Below are 20,985 nucleotides of genomic sequence, written 5' to 3'. Positions count from 1 at the left end.
GTATTCTTTTTTAGGCGATGGGCTAGCAACCTGTCACTATTTGAATCTCAATTCTATCATTAAGCCAAATAGCTGAACATGGCCATTCAGTCTTTTCAAGACTGTTGGCTCTGTCTACCCCGCAAGGGATATAGACGTGACCATGTGTATGTATGTGTGTACATACATACATATAATCACGTCTATATCCCTTGCCGGGTAGACAGAGCCAACAGTCTGGAAAAGACTAATTGCCACGTAATTAATAATGTAAATAATCGCTGTATATATAATGTGTAATTTATATACATGCATACTGTATAGAATAAAGGTATGTACATATTTCTTATTGGTATAGTTGATATTTTTTATAGGTTTCATCAAAATCCGACCGACGCGACGGTTCGAAAGTTATTGCTTTACAATCTATACTAATATTATAAAGCTGAAAAGTTTGTTTGTTTGTTTAAACGCGCTAATCTCAGGAACTGCTGGTTCGAATTGAAAAATTATTTTTGTGTTGAATAGACCATTTATCGATGAAGGCTTTAGGCTATATAACATCACACTGCAACTATAATGAGCGAAGAAATAATGGAAAATGTGAAAAAAATCGGGGTAAATTATTCATCCTTGAGGGCTTCAATGTCGCCCAAAATAACTATTCCACAGGTAGTCATGCATATAGAAAAAAAAATATTTTCGCCTCATTCACTCGCTTCACTCGCTCGGTCAGAAATATAATTAATCTAGCCGTATAACAGTCTGTGGGCCTAAGAAGTAGTCCCAGCCGCGTAGAAGTTTATGACCGAGATAAACATAAATTTGAAATCGCATTTTCAATTACGCTAGGTGTTAGTTAACGGGACACGCCTCTAGAGGGTTGATGTCAGCGGTTTACAATTGCAGAGTGCGCATTCGACTCGTGAAGCTGACAAAATAAGAAAACAAATAAAATAAAAATACAATAAGTCTTGATTTAGATTCTTCATTAAAGCGATGGGCTAGCAACCTGTCAATATTTGAATCTGAGTTCTATCATTAGCAGCAAGAGATATAGATGTGACTATATGTATGTATGTCTTTATATCCTTTATAGAGCCAACAGTCTTAAAAATACACCACGACTACGTTCAGATAATCTGAATGGCAATATGATGCGATTGGAGATTCAAATAGTGACAAATTGCTGGCCCGTCGCTTAAAAGAGGAATTCCAAGTTTGTTTTCTTTTTCTTTGATCGACTTTTACAATCTCGCTGGGAACAGCAGCAGCTAGTATGGTGTAAGCTACACTTAAAATTTATTACGCTAAGTGCTTACTTATTGTCATTGTATCGTGTTACTTGAGTTACGAAAGTAAGATGTGTATCGCATCATTCAGCACTATTACATTCATCTTTTTTATCACACATCATTTAGCAGCGGAAGGTGCGAGAGAGAAAGAGATCTATCTCGCACCCTCTCGCATCCTCTCGCACCCTCTCGCACCCTCTCGCACTCTCTCTCGTACTCTCTCGCACTCTAGCACGCTCTCACACTCTCTAGAAGCAAATAGCAGTCGCAAATTCACAGTTTCTAAATCAGCACTCTATGCGATGCAAATAGCGATCCTTACTCTATGGATAGTGTCAAGTTCTGCAATCGTATATATAAAGCTTTAGGGAATAAAGTTAAGAGTTGGAGTTCGTCCCTGGGGATAGACAGCTGCTTACAGGTACCTGAGTATCGGTTTTGTCTGTATTGAAGTATCCGTATTAATATTGTATAAAGAAAAAATTTATATTCATTTTTGTATGTTATGTATAAACTCAAAGCTATTGGACCGATTTTGATGGTATTTGGCACAGAGACAGATAACATTTTTTTTTGAAAATTTCCACGGAGGTTTTGCTTCGTGCAATAAGTTGTTTATAAGACTTTATAAGTAACTAACTTGGAATTCTTATATTAGATGATGAGCTACCGATCTTTCTCTATCTGAATCTCAATTCCATCACTAAGCCATCTAACGAAATTAATTAACCCATCCCCTGAAAATGAATTCCAATTTTATTATTATTTCCCTTAATTGACTTTTACAAACTGCGCGAGAAGAGAAGCAGCTGGCATTATATTTTTCTTCCAGATGAGAATTAAAGCTTCCATAAGACGAATCTGCTTATTACCGTTACTCGTGTTTAACGATTTTAAAATCCACGAATTCTATGTGGACAGTAAAATCGTAAAAATGCCACATGGCATTCGTGGAAAAGTCCTATTCCAATGTGGCGAGAACCACACGACACAAAACAATACAACTTTCGTTTAAAAGTTTGAGTAAGTGTAACAGCAAACTTGGTTGGAACTTCTGTGGTCACAGAGCAAAGCACATGGTACAGTCAACAGAATATCGAGTTATCCCACATGGAACTCTCCTTCTACCTCCTGGCTGTCCCGGTTGCATCCTCACCACTCTGGAGAGGAACCCGGGGTATGCCCTTGACCATGGCTCCTGAATTGGGTGAGTCAGGTTTTACACGAAGCGCTAACTGACCTCCGTTACCTTTGCAGGTAAAACCTAACCCGTATTGGATAGATGGTTACACATCCAGTTGCTTGAATGCGCAGGTTTCCTCACGATGTTTTCCCTCGCCGTAAGAGTATCGGTTAGTATTCAAACTAATGTACATAACTTCGAATATAGTCATTATTACATAGCCGAGATGAGAGTTGAACCTGTGCCTTTATGCGCATCACGTATTTTTACCGCTCTTTTGTCCTATGACGTGACAAAAAAGGCGAATTTGTAGCGAATTTGGGTAGGTTGATGTGCTGTTGATTGTACGCTCAGGGCGGTTCAGTGCTCTGTGCTGTCGATGTTTGAAGTCAGCAAGTGGCCAACTCGACAGTCGCTGTAGGCAAGTTAGTAGGTCCTTAGGGAACGTGTGAATATTCCATAAGTTGCTGAGGGCATAGATAACTAGGTATATACTCTTATACTCATGAAAATTGGAATAATTGTGGTGTTTCAGAAAAACGTCGTAGGTAATGAGAGAGAGAGAGAGAGATGATGATTGATTTAGCCTCGAAGTAAGTCCGAGACTTGTGTTGCGAGATACTAACCCAACGATACTATATTTTATAATAAATAATTATATAGATAAACATCCAAATCCCAGGCCAATCAGTGTCAGTTGGTTTCTCATCATTCAAGCTTAGATAAAAAAGGTTACCTGGTAATTGAAACTAAGTATAAAGATTAAAATTTGTATGGTGTAAGCTACACTTAAAATTTATTACGCTAAGTGCTTACTTATTGTCATTGTATCGTGTTACTTGAGTTACGAAAGTAAGATGTGTATCGCATCATTCAGCACTATTACATTCATCTTTTTTATCACACATCATTTAGCAGCGGAAGGTGCGAGAGAGAAAGAGATCTATCTCGCACCCTCTTGCATCCTCTCGCACCCTCTCGCACCCTCTCGCACTCTCTCTCGTACTCTCTCGCACTCTAGCACGCTCTCACACTCTCTAGAAGCAAATAGCAGTCGCAAATTCACAGTTTCTAAATCAGCACTCTATGCGATGCAAATAGCGATCCTTACTCTATGGATAGTGTCAAGTTCTGCAATCGTATATATAAAGCTTTAGGGAATAAAGTTAAGAGTTGGAGTTCGTCCCTGGGGATAGACAGCTGCTTACAGGTACCTGAGTATCGGTTTTGTCTGTATTGAAGTATCCGTATTAATATTGTATAAAGAAAAAATTTTTATTCATTTTTGTATGTTATGTATAAACTCAAAGCTATTGGACCGATTTTGATGGTATTTGGCACAGAGACAGATAACATTTTTTTTTGAAAATTTCCACGGAGGTTTTGCTTCGTGCAATAAGTTGTTTATAAGACTTTATAAGTAACTAACTTGGAATTCTTATATTAGATGATGAGCTACCGATCTTTCTCTATCTGAATCTCAATTCCATCACTAAGCCATCTAACGAAATTAATTAACCCATCCCCTGAAAATGAATTCCAATTTTATTATTATTTCCCTTAATTGACTTTTACAAACTGCGCGAGAAGAGAAGCAGCTGGCATTATATTTTTCTTCCAGATGAGAATTAAAGCTTCCATAAGACGAATCTGCTTATTACCGTTACTCGTGTTTAACGATTTTAAAATCCACGAATTCTATGTGGACAGTAAAATCGTAAAAATGCCACATGGCATTCGTGGAAAAGTCCTATTCCAATGTGGCGAGAACCACACGACACAAAACAATACAACTTTCGTTTAAAAGTTTGAGTAAGTGTAACAGCAAACTTGGTTGGAACTTCTGTGGTCACAGAGCAAAGCACATGGTACAGTCAACAGAATATCGAGTTATCCCACATGGAACTCTCCTTCTACCTCCTGGCTGTCCCGGTTGCATCCTCACCACTCTGGAGAGGAACCCGGGGTATGCCCTTGACCATGGCTCCTGAATTGGGTGAGTCAGGTTTTACACGAAGCGCTAACTGACCTCCGTTACCTTTGCAGGTAAAACCTAACCCGTATTGGATAGATGGTTACACATCCAGTTGCTTGAATGCGCAGGTTTCCTCACGATGTTTTCCCTCGCCGTAAGAGTATCGGTTAGTATTCAAACTAATGTACATAACTTCGAATATAGTCATTATTACATAGCCGAGATGAGAGTTGAACCTGTGCCTTTATGCGCATCACGTATTTTTACCGCTCTTTTGTCCTATGACGTGACAAAAAAGGCGAATTTGTAGCGAATTTGGGTAGGTTGATGTGCTGTTGATTGTACGCTCAGGGCGGTTCAGTGCTCTGTGCTGTCGATGTTTGAAGTCAGCAAGTGGCCAACTCGACAGTCGCTGTAGGCAAGTTAGTAGGTCCTTAGGGAACGTGTGAATATTCCATAAGTTGCTGAGGGCATAGATAACTAGGTATATACTCTTATACTCATGAAAATTGGAATAATTGTGGTGTTTCAGAAAAACGTCGTAGGTAATGAGAGAGAGAGAGAGAGATGATGATTGATTTAGCCTCGAAGTAAGTCCGAGACTTGTGTTGCGAGATACTAACCCAACGATACTATATTTTATAATAAATAATTATATAGATAAACATCCAAATCCCAGGCCAATCAGTGTCAGTTGGTTTCTCATCATTCAAGCTTAGATAAAAAAGGTTACCTGGTAATTGAAACTAAGTATAAAGATTAAAATTTGTATATTTGGTACTTCGTATATTTTTTCATTTACATTTGAGTCGATAAGAATTACAATAGTTATCATATAATCTTAGACGATTATTGTAATAATAAATTTATAAAGAACATTACAAACATAACATAATATTCCGAATTTTAAAATTAAAATATTTAACAAATCTAAATAGATTACAATTTAAGTAGTATAAATAGTATTTTTTTTTTAATTTAGAACAATGTTTATTGAACAAGTAGCTATTAGTAGATACTTAGTACAGAATATTCTATATTATATAACGTAATTGATTATATATATATGTTTTTAATTTAAGAATCATTCTGAACCTTTATTTTACTTAATAAGAAACTCTGGCATTTAATTATACACAAAATATTCGAGACTGTACAAAAACCTGTATATATTTTAATTTTTTTTAATAAATTTATTTAATTATTTTTTCACGATTCGTTCACAAGAACAATTAAAATTATTGCATTGAATATAATTATTTTACAAGTTTTCAACAATACTTGCTAGGAGGCATAGTATTGTGAAAACCTTTTTTTAAATACATTTGGTGACAGACCATTTGTATTTTATATAGAACCTGCACCAAAAGCAAGGGCTCTGTGCGTAATGGTGGGGTTCTAGATACAATTAAATAAACGTATTCCGCATTATTTATTAACTAAATATAAATAACTATGATTAAAATTACTTTATTAATTATAATTATTAAAAAAAAACACAGACAGAACTCAGTAATTTTTGGCAAAAAAAAAACCAACCCTACAAAATTGGTGTCACATTTTTTTGGAAAACAGAAAATAATGTATAAATTTAACTAGTATTATTTTTAATAAGATCACACACACTCTGGAAGACTATGAAAACGTTTAATAAGAGAAAAACAAAAAACAAAAACAGATAAATTTGCTCATCTTACTATTGCTCTAAGTTTCAGTACGTAAGTAAGTTTATATACTAAAACTCTATTTTACTTCTAGAACGGCAATGGTGTTGCAAAGTTATTAATTACTTAAAATTTTAATATTCATCTATACTTATGTATAATTTAAATTAAGTAGGTATATTCAAAATGTCTAACGCAGATACTACGAGTAGATTACACCGATTTAGAATTAAATTGTCGTTGTTGTTCATTTTTTAAATATACATACATATAAATACATAATAATTAATAATATTTTGCAATTGGAATTATTTATTAATTTTTACAATTATAATTATGATGAAAAAGATAATTATTTACTATTATCAGTCGTAAGTACAGTTGATATTTAAAAAGAAATGTTAGCATTAAAATCTAATCATAAGTTTGCTTTTATTCAATAAAAATCTAATCGCTTATTAATTCATTAAAATTTAATTAAAGAAAGAAAACAACATCTACAAGTTGGAAGGAACTCCAAAGTTTACTAAATGACGTATACATATAGGTACATACATGGATTATTCTTGAATAGTTAGTTATTCATAAGATATAGAAAAGTTTACACGAAATATTTGGTGTTCATTTGGTTTAATTATTAACTTATTCTATATAATTACAACTTATATTAAATAAGTACAATATTTACATCTAATATAAATTAAAATAATTTTATATAGGACGAGAAATGCGACCAGCGCTTTAGAAATAAATTTATTTTGGGAATAAAAAAAATTTAAAAGTGTTTATTATTGAATAATAAAATACATACGACAACATATATTAAGTAGATACGTAATTATATAATAATTAAGTGCATTTTATTGTTGTGTAGTGCTTCGTCGATAGGCACAGAGGCACAGTCATTTTTATTTATATCAATTATCCTACTGTTGACTGGATATATTGATGACATATATAATAATAGAAAAAAATAAAAATTATACGAAAAAAAAATATGATCAAATTGGTTTTTGAACCAGAAATATGTCAATTTATTAAATAGTTTTAACTGTTCTGCGGTAAGACGTAGGGTTTAATTTTTTTTTAAGTATTATAATGTTCTCAATACATCCAATCGGCTACACCTCATCTTTACAATGAAATTTTAATCAGTTATCATTTGATGAAAATGTGTGATGATTATGTGATTCTGATTTACAAAGTGCTCAGTAAGTAATTGTCTTTTCATAAAGGTTTTAACATTAAAAACTGAAATTTTTAATAATATTTTTTATTGATTATCTATTTGATATTTATGTTAAGGTAAGCGTTGTAAAACGTGATTAAAACTAATATATTATGTGACAGTTGTTTGATTTATAATTTTGTAATTTTTTTTTAATAACTATTGTTGTTTCGCCTGAGTATGGCTAAAATTATTTATCTATTTATTTATGAAAAGACAGTACTTTAAACAGATTTATTTATGTGTTATTTCGTACCTTAGGAATCTTAGGAAACATTTAGCAAACCATTAGACGAAAAACTATAATACTTTGTACGTATCTTAAGCGTATGGGTATCTGCAAGGGAGTTGCACAAATATAAAATTATACATTTTTTATTTCCAACCTTTCTTCTTGTAAATTTCTGTATTATTCATTTATTTCAATAATAATATAATATAATTATTAATAAATATTAGCAAATAGTTTCTTAGTTAAAAAAAAACTAAGAATAAAAGTGTATAATAATTTTGTCAGTAATTTTATTTTCAAATAAACTTTAACAATAGTTATGTTTGTATGATAGATTTAGTTAAACCTTATTATTAAGCATTTAATAAATGTATTAAGATATTTTCTGTACGGTTGAAATTAATTGAATAATAATTAATTAAAACTTAAAAATAACAGGATAAAATGCATATTAAAAATGTATAATTTTATATTGCATTATAATTACTAGCTTGTTAAAGAGAATCTAAATATATATTCAATAAGCTATGTTTTCTCAATGTTTTTTTAATATTTAAAGCTATGTAATTCCTTTAGTCATTATATCATACAGGGTTTAAAGGAATTTTATTAACTATAAGTATGTATAATGTTTCAAATCCATCAGTGTTGCAGTTTAGTATGTTAATTCTATAATAAACTATAATTTTGCTACTTATAGATACAAAAAAGATCTACTTTAAACAAATCAGTTTTATTTCTTTACAATTCCATTTTTATAGCAAAATATATAAATTATAAATAAATATTTAGATTACGTCATGTTTGAATCAGATTTTCAACTTTTAAAACTTATTTATTGAATATTATAATTAAGAGTAGCAGGTAAAATATTTCTTTTTCTATTGAAAAAAACTGCAGAGTAGATATTTTTTTTGTTAATTTCTAGTATTTTTAAAAACTTTATTATATTTTTTAGATTTAATTCACTTTCAAAATATTGGTGCCATGCAGTTCCCAACACTTTAGAATAGGACTGCTCCATTTATTTCCCATGGATATCGTAAAAGGCGATTAAGGGATAAGCTGCTAAACTTGGAATTCTTGTTTTAGGCAATGGGTTAGTCAACTGCCACCAATTGAATCTCAATTTCATCATTAAGCCATACAGCTGAACGTGGCCTTTCGGTCTTTTCAAGACTGCTGGCTCTGACTATCCCGCAAGGGATATAGGCGTGGTAATATGTATAAAGATATGGTTAAAAAAAATTCATATACTGTTTATTGGAACCAGTATTTACAGAGATATTCATTTAAAACTGATTCAATACATGACTTTTACAAAAATTCATTAATTCTAAACATAGTAATAAGCAGGCCTAAGACGTCACAATGGATATTTTTTCTACTATGTAGGTTAAGACTATATGTTATTATTTCAATAGAATATCTTCCGATGATTTTTGGCTGAAGTCATGAGTAATATTTAGGTATTATTTGGTTTTATGCACCTATGTTTTATGTTGTCCTATATTTTATTAAAGTTTGTGATTTTTTATTGATACTAAATATATGTAAAAAAAAAAAGATTTTTTTACAGCATATTGTCATTATATTTTAACAGTGAAAAAGGAAAATAAACTATTTAGACGTTCTACCAAATGTTTTGAAAGGTATATGCTTTTTAAAATTTATTGTGTCAAAATAACAATTTACTATTACAGCTCTATAATGATGTACTTACGTACGTTTGCATGTATGTACGTTTTCTTTAAAATATTTTTATATTTCTGATTTGAAACTATCGCGTTGCATTTATTATTTATAAATAATACAGGTATTAAACACGCACGTAACGTACCTATTTTTATCTCGGTCACAGTGAGACACATATTATGACTGAGCCATTTAGGCTGATTTTCAAATTAATTAAGCTTATTTATTAAATTAAATTGTATTAGTGCGAATCAGTGAGTGATTTCATAAGATAATCTGTAATTAACTATTTGTATGGATAATAAAAATAAGTGGGCCAAAAACATTACCCTGCGGAATACCATGTTTGACAAATATTTTTCTGATAAGTGATTTAGCTTTATTCTTGTTTTATCGTGTCTAATGTATGTCTAGTTAATTCTGTGATTGGTTTGCTTATTTAATATAATTTTATTGAATTGAAAACATAACATTTAATTCCGTAATTTTAAAAATATGGCAGATGCCATAGTTTATTCGATTAAAATTGTTATTGTATCAAATTAAAACATTTTATGGATTACTACAGCTATTCTTTTTCTATAAAAAAGCAGTAGTATTTAGATTATTATTTTTACAATCCTTTTGGCGTCCTTTCCTTCGAGAAACCTTTTTTTAATTTAAATATCTTTTTATACAATATGAATTAAGTGTAATCAGATTTTAGTATTTACACGCAACTTCAGCCAAAAACCTCCAAGTCCACATATCACATGAGGCTGTTAATGATTATGATTAACGTACATTGTAAAGACCTGGTGCTGCCCTCTGCTGAGCTAACATAATACGGTTAGCGACGCACCTATAGCAGCACAGGTAAGCTAAACATCACTTGAACAGGATCCTCCTGAAGGCCCTGCGAAAGTCCTTATTAAATATCGTATAAATAACAGGATTCAACACAGAGTTCATATAACCTAACCAGAACGCTATCGCGAACGCATTTGGTGGTATCACGCATTGTCTGCAAGCTGCTTTCAATATGTATAAGAAGAAAAATGGCAGCCAACAAGCTATGAAACTGCCCATGATTAAACCTAGAATTAACGTAGCTCTCTTCTCTTTTTTTCTCGCTAATCTCTTCTTCTCCCTCTCAGGGTCTCTCGGCTTGTGCGGCTTAGGGAGAGCTGGTTCCAACTCGGACTTGCTCGGTTGGGATTTTTCCTGTCTTCTGTCCGACTTCTTGAAGATCCGCAGTTTGAGAGGTTTGACGCCCCCGCAGCGGCTTACGACGCCGGAATCTGAAGAAGAAGGTTCTAGTTCAGAGACCATGTCAGCGTCGATGGCGACGCTTGGTGCTCGCCCCCTTGTTTGTTGAAGTTGGAGCTCACCGTTTACGGACAACGTGGAACTTCTGTGAGGGCACGAAGCCAGCGGGTTTTTCGTAACTTGTGCTGATGTAACTACCTGCGGAAGATGAGAAAATGGCGCGTGAGTGTCTAGGAAAATCTTGTGAGTCATTAGGGAATTTTTATTCAGTAAATAAAAAGATAATTGAGTTTATGTACTACCGTTAAGTATACATACAATACTGACATAACATACGAGATTTATCACGAATTACATTGTACCATCCGCAGTACACAGTACAGTCCGCCTTTGTACCATCTATATCTGCTTTGTGTTGTTTTGTATGTTTTACTCTTATGGTGCAATAAAGAGTTTTATCTATCTGTCTATCTACATTAAGCTGAATATCTTAAACATGGAACTGAGATCAGGGATAGTGACAGGTTGCTAGCTCATCTCAAGTTCTATTCCAGACTTTTCCCTTGACATTGACAATGTACACGAGAAGATTAGCAACTGTGATATAATTAAGAAATCAATCTTACGAGCATACCTTAGACAATTGTAGATTCTTAATAATTCGGACTGATTTAATCGGAGACATTTTGGCAAAACGATAGGTCAAGAGTACCCAAAACCAATGGCGTTGCATGAAGAGAGTTATGAATGTGTATGAAGCGAAAGAAGTGTGCAATGATCATGCCAAGTAGCAAAATCAACTCTGTTCTTATTAAGTATTGAATGCTTTGTTAAACTTCGTTTTATATTAATAAGCTAATATCTTTCTTGTAAACACTCTTCCAACGAAATTACTCACGAATGTTTGCTCAAATTCACGTGACTTATTCATTCGTGAGCCTCCTACCTTCGTATCTCCATGGCGCAGTGCAGCCTCCACGTTTTAGAGAATAATTCCGCAGATTCAAGCTATCTATTGTATGTTGCATATGAGCACAAAATGACGAAATCACAGAAAGTCTGACTCACATGTGTTTGGTGAGTGTTTTTAATTATTTTTTTATGTAATGTGTGTTTACTTTTTAAAATGCAAAGTACATACATATGTACATTTTTTTATTTATTGATTTATTTACTTTCTTATATCTATCTCATTCGTAACGTTTCTTGATCAAATAAAGGACGTCCTGGTAAAGGGTCAGGTCAAAAGTACCCGAAACCGCCGAGCTTGCTTGAAGAGAGTTATGAATGTGGATGAAGCGAAGGAAGTATGCAGAAATCGTGGCAAGTGGAAAGAGTTAGTCTCTGCCTACCCCTCCGGGAAAGAGGCGTGATTTTATGTTATGTTATGTTATCTCATTCGATAATGAGATTTAGTGTGCAAGAGATAAGTTCGTGTGTGGAACCACTTACAGTGGTGGCATGCGCCGGCGCCACACATAACTATCTGGTACTGCAAACCCGATATAATCCTTCTACCTTACGGGGTAGACAAAGATACCAGTCTCGCAAATACTAAAACCACTTTCAGCTGTATTTTATGTTTGCAAAAAAGTCATTGGTCGAGATAGAATTTGAACCTATTCATTACCATTTTTCAATCCGGCACCAAAACGGTTTTAAAACTGACGCTCTTAAAATATTCATCTGTATCTGTCTTTAATTTATGACCTGAGCCTTTGTTTACAATGCACACATTAGCTTCTTTGTGTAATATATTAAATTTTATATCGGCCTTGTTATTTTGTCGATCACAGGTAAAATACAGATTTTACTTGTGACTTCTTTTTACTTTCCAGAAGGGTTCTTCGTCCAAACAAATAGACCACTGGTATTAGAAGATGCACCAGCAAAGAAACTCCTCCAGTATTGGACGCCTACTCACCAAAAGGGCTTTATATTCTTCTCTCATCATTTCATTTACGTAATATTATTCACTAGCTGTGTCCGCAACTTCGTCCGCGTGGAATAGTTATTTTGGGCATCATTGAAACCCAGGGTTCAATCAAAAACCCATTCAAGGGTGAATAATTTTCCCCGGTTTTTTTTACATATTCCATTATTTCTTTGCTCCTTATAGTTGCAGCGTGATGTTATATAGCCTGAAGCCTTCCTCGATAAATGGTCTATTCAACTCAAAAAGAATATTTCAATTCGGACCGAGTAGTTCCTGAGATTAGCGCGTTCAAACAACCAAACAAACTCTTCAGCTTTATAATATTAGTATAGATTAGAAAAAGCCGTCTTCTTATAAAGTTTGTTGTTTGATAGAACACATAGTATTTGTCGTATTCTGTTGAAGCCAGACGATGACACATCATTCCTATAGTTTCTAGCACGAGTACATTATGACACTTGTACATTATTTCCATGTCAATGAATGTAATTAAGATGAATGAAAACTATCCATTTATAAATACCTTAATTTAATGCTATATTTTAGTACTTTTACATACCTATATTTTAATTACGCTTCATTCATTTTAATGTGAGTATAATATTCTGAATACTTAAAAAGAATTGAAAAAAAAAATTTGACTTTCGTTGGAGGGATTACTGACATGCCAAGAAATTACGTCGGTCTTACGGGGTAGACAGAGCCCGCAATCTCGGAAAGACTGGAATTATTTGTATTTTTTTTAAATGTCTTTAGTTTGTTCACACAATATTTTTATTACATATAAGGTAAAAGCACCTATTACGGAGGTATTTCGCAACATTTGAAAGTAAGAAGCAAAAATAAGCATAAGTAAGTATTTTTAAAGGTTCCAAACAAAATTATTATCTAAAATGGAATTTAAATTTTGTATTGCTGTTGAGTCTAAGTATCCTTTCATGCGATTTCTTATTTAAAAAAAATATTTAAAAAGGCAGGTCGATTTTCCCTAATACGGAGGTATGATTTTGGTCAGAGCCTATTACTGCGGTAGACGGCTCCTAATACGGAGGGTCAGAAAGTACATTAATTTAGGTTCCGTACAAATAATATGTATAACAATAATAGAAATGTGTAAGTACCTTTATTGTAAGTTTTTCGTTCATTGACTATTTAATTACATTATTTCACTTTAATGAAATTAAAGACGACTTTGAATTTAAAGTATATTATTTATTTAAAGTATATATATGTATATATTATTATTTAGTGTTTTCTACACGCGTGTGTACAGCTTTCACGGATTTAACAATATTAAAAATGCAGGTTCATTTAGGAATTAAGTTTTATTTTTTATTACAATTAGTTACTTTGGCTAAGAAATAATGACGAACAATAACAATCATCTAAAATCTTTCAAAAATCAACACTTCGTAGAGGAACAAAAAGTAACAATAATGAAATATTTATAACATCAATCTTTCAAAAACTAACACTCCGCAGAGGATAGTAAACTGTAACTAAAAGTTTTACATATTAAAAATAATCACTTTAGTAATGGTAAGTGAACTTAATATAAGATACCTAAGGTAAAGTAAAGTTTAGGGTGAATTCAGGCTGCAGTTACAGTGGTCGACAGCAGCCCGAAGAGCATTTACAGCTTCGGAAGAATTTTAAACGTTCGCTACTAGACTAGCTTCGCTTCAAAACTGCTGGCTGTCGTCAGCAACCGACGCCGCATCAGTCACCAACAGTTTTATTTTTTCGAGCGATTACTGGTCTATAAAATAATGAAAATAAAGTTTAAAACTCTTTTAAAACTTGCGTCAATGCTGCCCGCTGCCACTGCTGCCTGAATTGAGCTATGAAAAAATGAAAAGAACAATTACGTAGATTGCATTAATTGATATTAAAATATTTAATTTTTTCAATGTTTTTGATTTTACAAAAAAAAAAACATTTATAAAAAATAAGAATCAGAAAAAAGACGATTTTTTTATTTATTTACGAAACCCTAAAATCTTGTGATTTTCTGTTTAATTAATAAAGCCATAATAGGAAACCATATTACCTAATACAGAGTTACCTGGAAATAACTACCACCGTATTAGGAAAACTACTCGTGTTTTTAATAATCCTAATTCTGACCCATCAAAATTCCGATTAACAAAAGAGTGTAAATTTTTAATCAAACGACAACTATTTTGTGGCTAAGATGTGTAAAACTGAAGTAACAGTTATACACAGGATATTATTTGTGATAAATTAAAACACACCTCTCAATTTTTACCCCTCCTAAGAAACTAACATTTTGTACTCAACAGTTTTATTATTTAACTAGATTTCTAATTGAGAACACATACCTCAGAATATGGTTATTAATTTATGAGATTAATAATTATTTCAATTGAACTTGTAACTGATTCAAAAACTTAATAATTTGAAAGTTATAAACAATTAAATTTTATCAGTATTTTTCCTATTACGGAGTTATACCACCGAGTTAGGATTAGTCTATAAAATTCGTATCCTATTACGGCGGTATTTTATTTCTTATTTTTTGGGTAAAAACTGAGTTACAAACGTGAAACAAGCTATTTAATTTAAAAATTTAAAAGTAGGGAAATGCTATAAGTTATTCATAAACAAACTTGAACGGCTTATTAATACGAAAAATTGCCTTTGTAAATGTTAGTGTACTTAATTTTGTTGTTCCGCGTTTGTATGAAAACACCTGTCCCGTCGATGCCGTGACACAAACTGATTGATTTTGTCGTGTTGCCAATGTGTTGTAGTTGCAAATGTCAGTTAAGTCGTGACGTATTAAATTTAGAATAACACATTTGCGTTATGATGTACTTACACTAAATAGAACAGGAATAAAACTAAGAAATATAAATACCACCGTAATTGGAAGCGATTTTGACTACCGCCGTATTAGGAGCTTTTACCTTAAATACATAAAATCGTGTCTATTGCCCTTGCGGTGTAGACAGAACGTAATAGTCTTGAAAATACTTATAGGCTCCGTTCAGCTTAATGATATTGAGCAATTTGAATAATTGCGACATTTTGCTAGCCCATCGCCTAAAAGAAGAATCCCAGGTTTATAAGCCCATAGATTTATTTTAAAATAAAATAATCATTATTATGGGACACTTCATATCACTTAATAATTGCCATATCTTTTGGTTTCACAACATTGGTTGACGTCAAATTAATTACCTAGTTAAAACTAAATTTACTGCCGCTTCCAAAGCGTCAGTGCAGAAGAAGCGGTAACAAACTACTACATATAGGTATTATACAGATATGGTTCGGTCATGTGGAGAGTATGAATGAAAACAGGTTCACTAAGCAGATATACAAGGAGAGTGTGGAGGGAAAGGTCGGAGTGGGAAGACCTAGACGAACGTATCTTGATCAAATTAAGGACGTCCTGGTAAAGGGTCAGGTCAAGAGTACCCGAAACCGCCGAGCTTGCATGAAGAGAGTTATGAATGTTGATGAAGCTAAGGAAATATGCAGAGATCGTGGCAAGTGGAAAGAGGTAGTCTCTGCCTACCCCTCCGGGAAAGAGGCGTGATTTAATGTATGTATGTATGTATATGGATGTATAGATTGGGTATTAGCAATTCAGCATCGCTGCCCACTAGCCCTCTATCGGACCTTTAATCTCAGGATTTGCCATCAAGGCTCCTAAACTAATTACGAAAGGATTACTGACAGACGACGTCGGGAAGGGGCGGAGGTGATAGCGACGCTTACTCGGAATATGGTTGAAGAATTTGTAAGTTTTGTGATATATAAATAAATAAATAACAGGACAGGTTGACTAAGCAGATATACATGGAGGGTGTGGAGGGAAAGGTCGGAGTGGGAAGACCTAGACGAACGTATCTTGATCAAATTAAGGACGTCCTGGTAAAAGGTCAGGTCAAAAGTACCCGAAACCGCCGAGCTTGCATGAAGAGAGTTATGAATGTGGATGAAGCGAAGGAAATATGCAGAGATCGTGGCAAGTGGAAAGAGGTAGTCTCTGCCTACCCCTCCGGGAAAGAGGCGTGATTTTATGTATGTATGTATGTAAATAACAGGACAAATCACACAGATTGAGTTAGCCTCGAAGTAAGTTCGAGACTTGTGTTACGAGATACAAACTCAACGATACTATACTTATATAGAGATAAACATCCAAGACCCAGGCACATAAGAAAAAGTTCGTTTCTCATAATGCCCTGGCCGGGATTCGAACCCGGGACCTCCGGTGTCATAGACAAGACACGTTCAGCTGTTGGGCTTACTAATATAATTCAGATTTATATAAAGTGACAGGTTGCTTGCCCGTCGCTTAAAAAAATCCCAAGTTTATAAGCCTATCCCTTAGTAGCCTTTTACGACATCCATATAAAATAGTTGGAGTGGTCCTATTCTTTTATCTATTGGTTCGTCGCACTGCCGGGAACCACACGGCACTATACGCATATACTTGATAGCCTCGTTGAATAAACATAATGGCCTGTTAAATACATGTGTATTTTTGACATAGTGTTGACATAATTTGTACAGTGTGCACATATCTTATTTAACTATATTTATTCGACGAAATATTCGTATTGAAATCTTTAGTTTTACTAAATTCATTCATCATTTTTTTATGTAGACAATGTGCATTCGTACACGATTTAGATTTAAGAGATCTATATTTGTAAATTGACGTCCGATGACAATGCTGCAGTGTAGTTTGTTCCGCCGCTTCTTTCGTGGTGAAGATGAAATGCAACCAAGGCTAAAACCAGGAGGAGGATTCGGTGTATATTGTCATGTTATTGTATGTGTGCCGTGTGGTTCCGGGTATATATAAAAAAATAATAGGACTTCAAAAAGAAATTAGAACTTCTTTTAGGCGATGGGCTAGCAACTAGTGTACATACGTACATACATACATATCGTCACGTCTATATCCCTTGCGGGGTAGACAGAGCCAACAATCTTGAAAAGACTGAATGGCCACATTCAGCTATTTGGCTTAATGATAGAATTGAGATTCAAATAGTGACAGGTTGCTAGCCCATCGCCTAAAAAAAAATCCTAAGTTTGTAAGCCTATCCCTAAGTCGCCTTTTACGACATCCATGAGAAAGAGAAGGAGTGGTCCTATTCTTTTTTGTATTGGTGCCGGGAGCCACACGGCTCTGACTACCCCGCAAGGGATATAGACGTGATTATATGTTTATATGTATGTTATTGTGTACTTATCTTACCTTTAAAGTGTGCTTCCCTTCGTCAGGTGGGGGAGGTATAGTGTCCCCTGCTTCGCTCGTCGAGATGTCCGAAGCGAGGTCACAGGTCACCGTGGGAATCTGGACTTGAGGCGCTTCTATGGTCGATATTTGGCTTTCCCTGGAAGTAAAACAAGGTATATTATAAATGGCAAAATGTTCACCCCCCTCCCCCAATATATAATATCTATATCCCCCGATAAAGAAAAGAAATCGGGAGAGTATTTGCTGTCCTCAGGGACATACATACATACATACATAAGATCGCGCCTTTTTCCCGGAGTGGTAGGCAGATACTACATCTTTCCACTTGCCACGATCTCTGCATACTTCCTTCGCTTCATCCACGTTCATAACTCTCTTCATGCAAGCTCGACGGTTTCGGGCACGCTTGACCTGACCCTTTGCCAGGACGTCCTCAGGTAAATTGAAGGATTGAGGAAGTGTTCCTCTGAATCCCAATTGTATCCTCGCCTCTCTGGAGAGGAGCCTGGAGAGCGCCATTTTGACCACGATCCCGGATTGGATAAGTCAGGTTTTAACACGAAGCGACTCCCGTCTGACCTCCGCAAACTTAGCGGGAACCTAACCCATATTGGATCATGGTAACACATCATTTACTGATTCAGCTGATCGTGGCTTTTCAGTCAATTGGCTCTGTCAAACCCGTAAGATAATAAGACGTCATTATAATCGTATATACTATATAGTAAATATGTTACTCATTCAGTTGATCGGAATATGAAGGTTACCTCACAATGTTTTCCCTCACCGTTATACCATCGGTTAAGCATTAAACTAATGTACGTAACTCAGAAAAGAGTAACAATTAGGACAGCTGCCAGAATATAACAAAGGAAATGCCAATTTCATTTTGACCTCGAAATTGCAAGGACATTACTGAGACTGATAAAAATATGACCTTCTACGTAGAATTCATTAATATATTTACCAGTTTCATCCCGTGATTTTGCTTGCAAGCAAATTGTAGTGCCGTGTGGTTCCCGGTACCAATAGAAAAAAGAATAGGTCCACTCCATCTCTTTCCCATGGACGTCGTTAAATGTGACTAAGGGAGGGGCTATAAACTTGAAATTCTTCTTTTAGCAATCTATTAATTATTTGAATCTCAATTCTATCATTAAGCCAAACAGCTGGTCGTGGCCTATCAGTCTTTTCAAGACTGTTGGCTCTGTTTACCCCACAAGGGACGAGACGTGATTAAATGTATGTATGTATGTTTGCAAATTGTATGCATGCTTGTAGTCTTATGTGTTAACAGCTCTATGAGTGATAATTTCGAAAAAAAAGCAAACCTATGTTTGTTAAAAAAAAATTACAAACATCTCAGCCGTGTGGTTCCCGGCACCGATTACGAAAAAAAAAAAATTACGAACACGTGGTCAAATTAAAGAAGAAAGAAAGAGAAAAGAACAAAAAGAAAGGGAAAGAGGCGTGATTTTATGTATGTGTATGTATGGTCAAATTATGCGGACTGATAAGGAAAGGTTTTTTTGACTGACTTACCCGTTATTATTAGTGAGGTGACCTGCCGGCATGGGATGGGTGACCGGCATAGGTCGAGTCCCTTTCGGATTACTGAAACTCGTTTGTTGTTCATTCTAGAACAGAGGAGAGGTTTTACATTAAAGAAGAAAGAATAGGACCACTCCGTCTCTTTCTCATGGATGTCGTGATAAGCTTGTAAACTTGAGATTCTTCTTTTAGGCGATGGGCTAGCAACCTGTCACTACTTGAATCTCAATTCTATCTATAAAGCCGAACGGCTGAACGTGGCCTGTCAGTGTGTTCAAGACTGTTGGCTTTGTCTACTCCGCAAGGGATATAGACGTGAATATATGTAAGTATGTATGTGATTTTCTTAAGTGGTCAATATAAATTGTCGTAGTCTAGCAACCCCCTGTCTGGAAAAGTGCTTTTCCCATATATTAATTCGAGATTGATTTTTTCATATATGGTGGTTATTAGATCAGAGCCATTGTTTTTCACGTCAGAGTACCCAGGTTCGATCCTCAGCAATGGCTAGTTTTGTTGTTGCTTTCCAGCCAGCACCGCTAGGTCACCTAGGTACTACAGGATTAATTTAATTGATATGTAGTAATATGTGCCGTGTGGTTCCCGGCACCAATACAAAAGAGAATAGGACCGCTCCGTCTCTTTCCCATGGATGTCGTAAAAGGCGACTGAGGGATAGGCTTACAAACTTGGGATTCTCTTTTAGGCGGTGGGTTAGCAACCTGTCACTATTTGAGTCTCAATTCTATCATTAAGCTAAATAGCTGAACGTGGCCATTCAGTCTTTTCAAGATTGTTGACCCTGTCTACCCCGCAAGGGATATAGACGTGACCATATGTTTGTGTGCAGTAATATTATACTCACAGGCCTGGGCCTTGGATTCTTTCTGATTCCCCTCCTCGCCCTGGCTTTAGCAGCGAAGTATATCCTAATGTACACGAACACCATGATGCAGGAAGGTATGTAGAAGCTGCCCAGAGCTGAGTAGACCACGTAGCCAATGTCGTCTGACACCTGGAGACAAGGAGATAAATTACTACAAAATCTTTTAATATTAAGTATTAATTTTATATTAAGGTCTTCATCATAATAACGTATTCTTTCGTTCACATTTTCTAAGTTTGGACAATTGCGAAGTTGACGTTTTTGAAGAAAAGGCTGGTCTGGGAAAAAGAAACATGGATTTCAAAATTAAACAAATTTTGAACGCAAAGACTGCAGCAAGATAAGATCTAAGATTATAATGGACCAAAAGTGAACGATTTTACAAGTCGAAACCATTGTAGCACAATCACAATCAGATTTTCGCAAATAGCTTTCGAAAATCTTTAATTACATTTCTCAAATGTAATTAAAGACTAAGAAACGAGGAATACGACTAACTAAATGACATTCATTGAGTCGATGACCCACAAAAATACAGTGGCACTCTTTCCGAGTCGGCGCCATGTTGTTTCCAACTTTATTTCGAAATACAGAAGGTTTAATTTCCGTTTCGTGTTCTCAGACTGATTAAATTGTTAATAAAGAGTCATTATAACATTAAAACTGGGTTTGGACCGTTTGCCGAAAGAATACCATTGCCTGAAAGGGATGATGATTTGAATATATAATCTGTGCGTATTCTTTTTTTAAAAAGAAAAGAGTTTTTATTGACGCAATTTTGTTTAAAAAGAAAGCCTGCGACTTTTTCATTGGCTTTTTGGCGGGAATCCAAACAAGTTGTTTGTGCTGTAATATTTTTTTCTAAAAT

At 34.5% G+C, this 20,985-nt stretch overlaps 1 protein-coding gene across 1 annotated transcript; it reads right to left on the bottom strand.

The window, feature by feature from the left end:
* Nucleotides 1–9,999: 9,999 nt before the first annotated feature.
* Nucleotides 10,000–20,681, bottom strand: LOC106139918 (alpha-2B adrenergic receptor). Its single transcript, XM_060950880.1, has 5 exons — nt 20,646–20,681; nt 20,097–20,246; nt 19,223–19,317; nt 17,678–17,816; nt 10,000–10,697 (listed from the first exon to the last, which is right to left on the bottom strand). Exons 1-5 carry the CDS (start codon nt 20,679–20,681, stop codon nt 10,119–10,121), a joined length of 999 nt encoding a protein of 332 aa, XP_060806863.1. The 3' UTR covers nt 10,000–10,118.
* Between the last annotated feature and the right edge of the window lie 304 nt (nt 20,682–20,985).

The sequence above is a fragment of the Amyelois transitella genome, chromosome 23 (assembly GCF_032362555.1).
Source record: "Amyelois transitella isolate CPQ chromosome 23, ilAmyTran1.1, whole genome shotgun sequence".
Classification (NCBI taxonomy): Eukaryota; Metazoa; Arthropoda; class Insecta; order Lepidoptera; family Pyralidae; genus Amyelois; species Amyelois transitella.
Note: the sequence above shows the minus strand (reverse complement) of the source record. Positions and strands in the feature narration are given on the sequence as shown.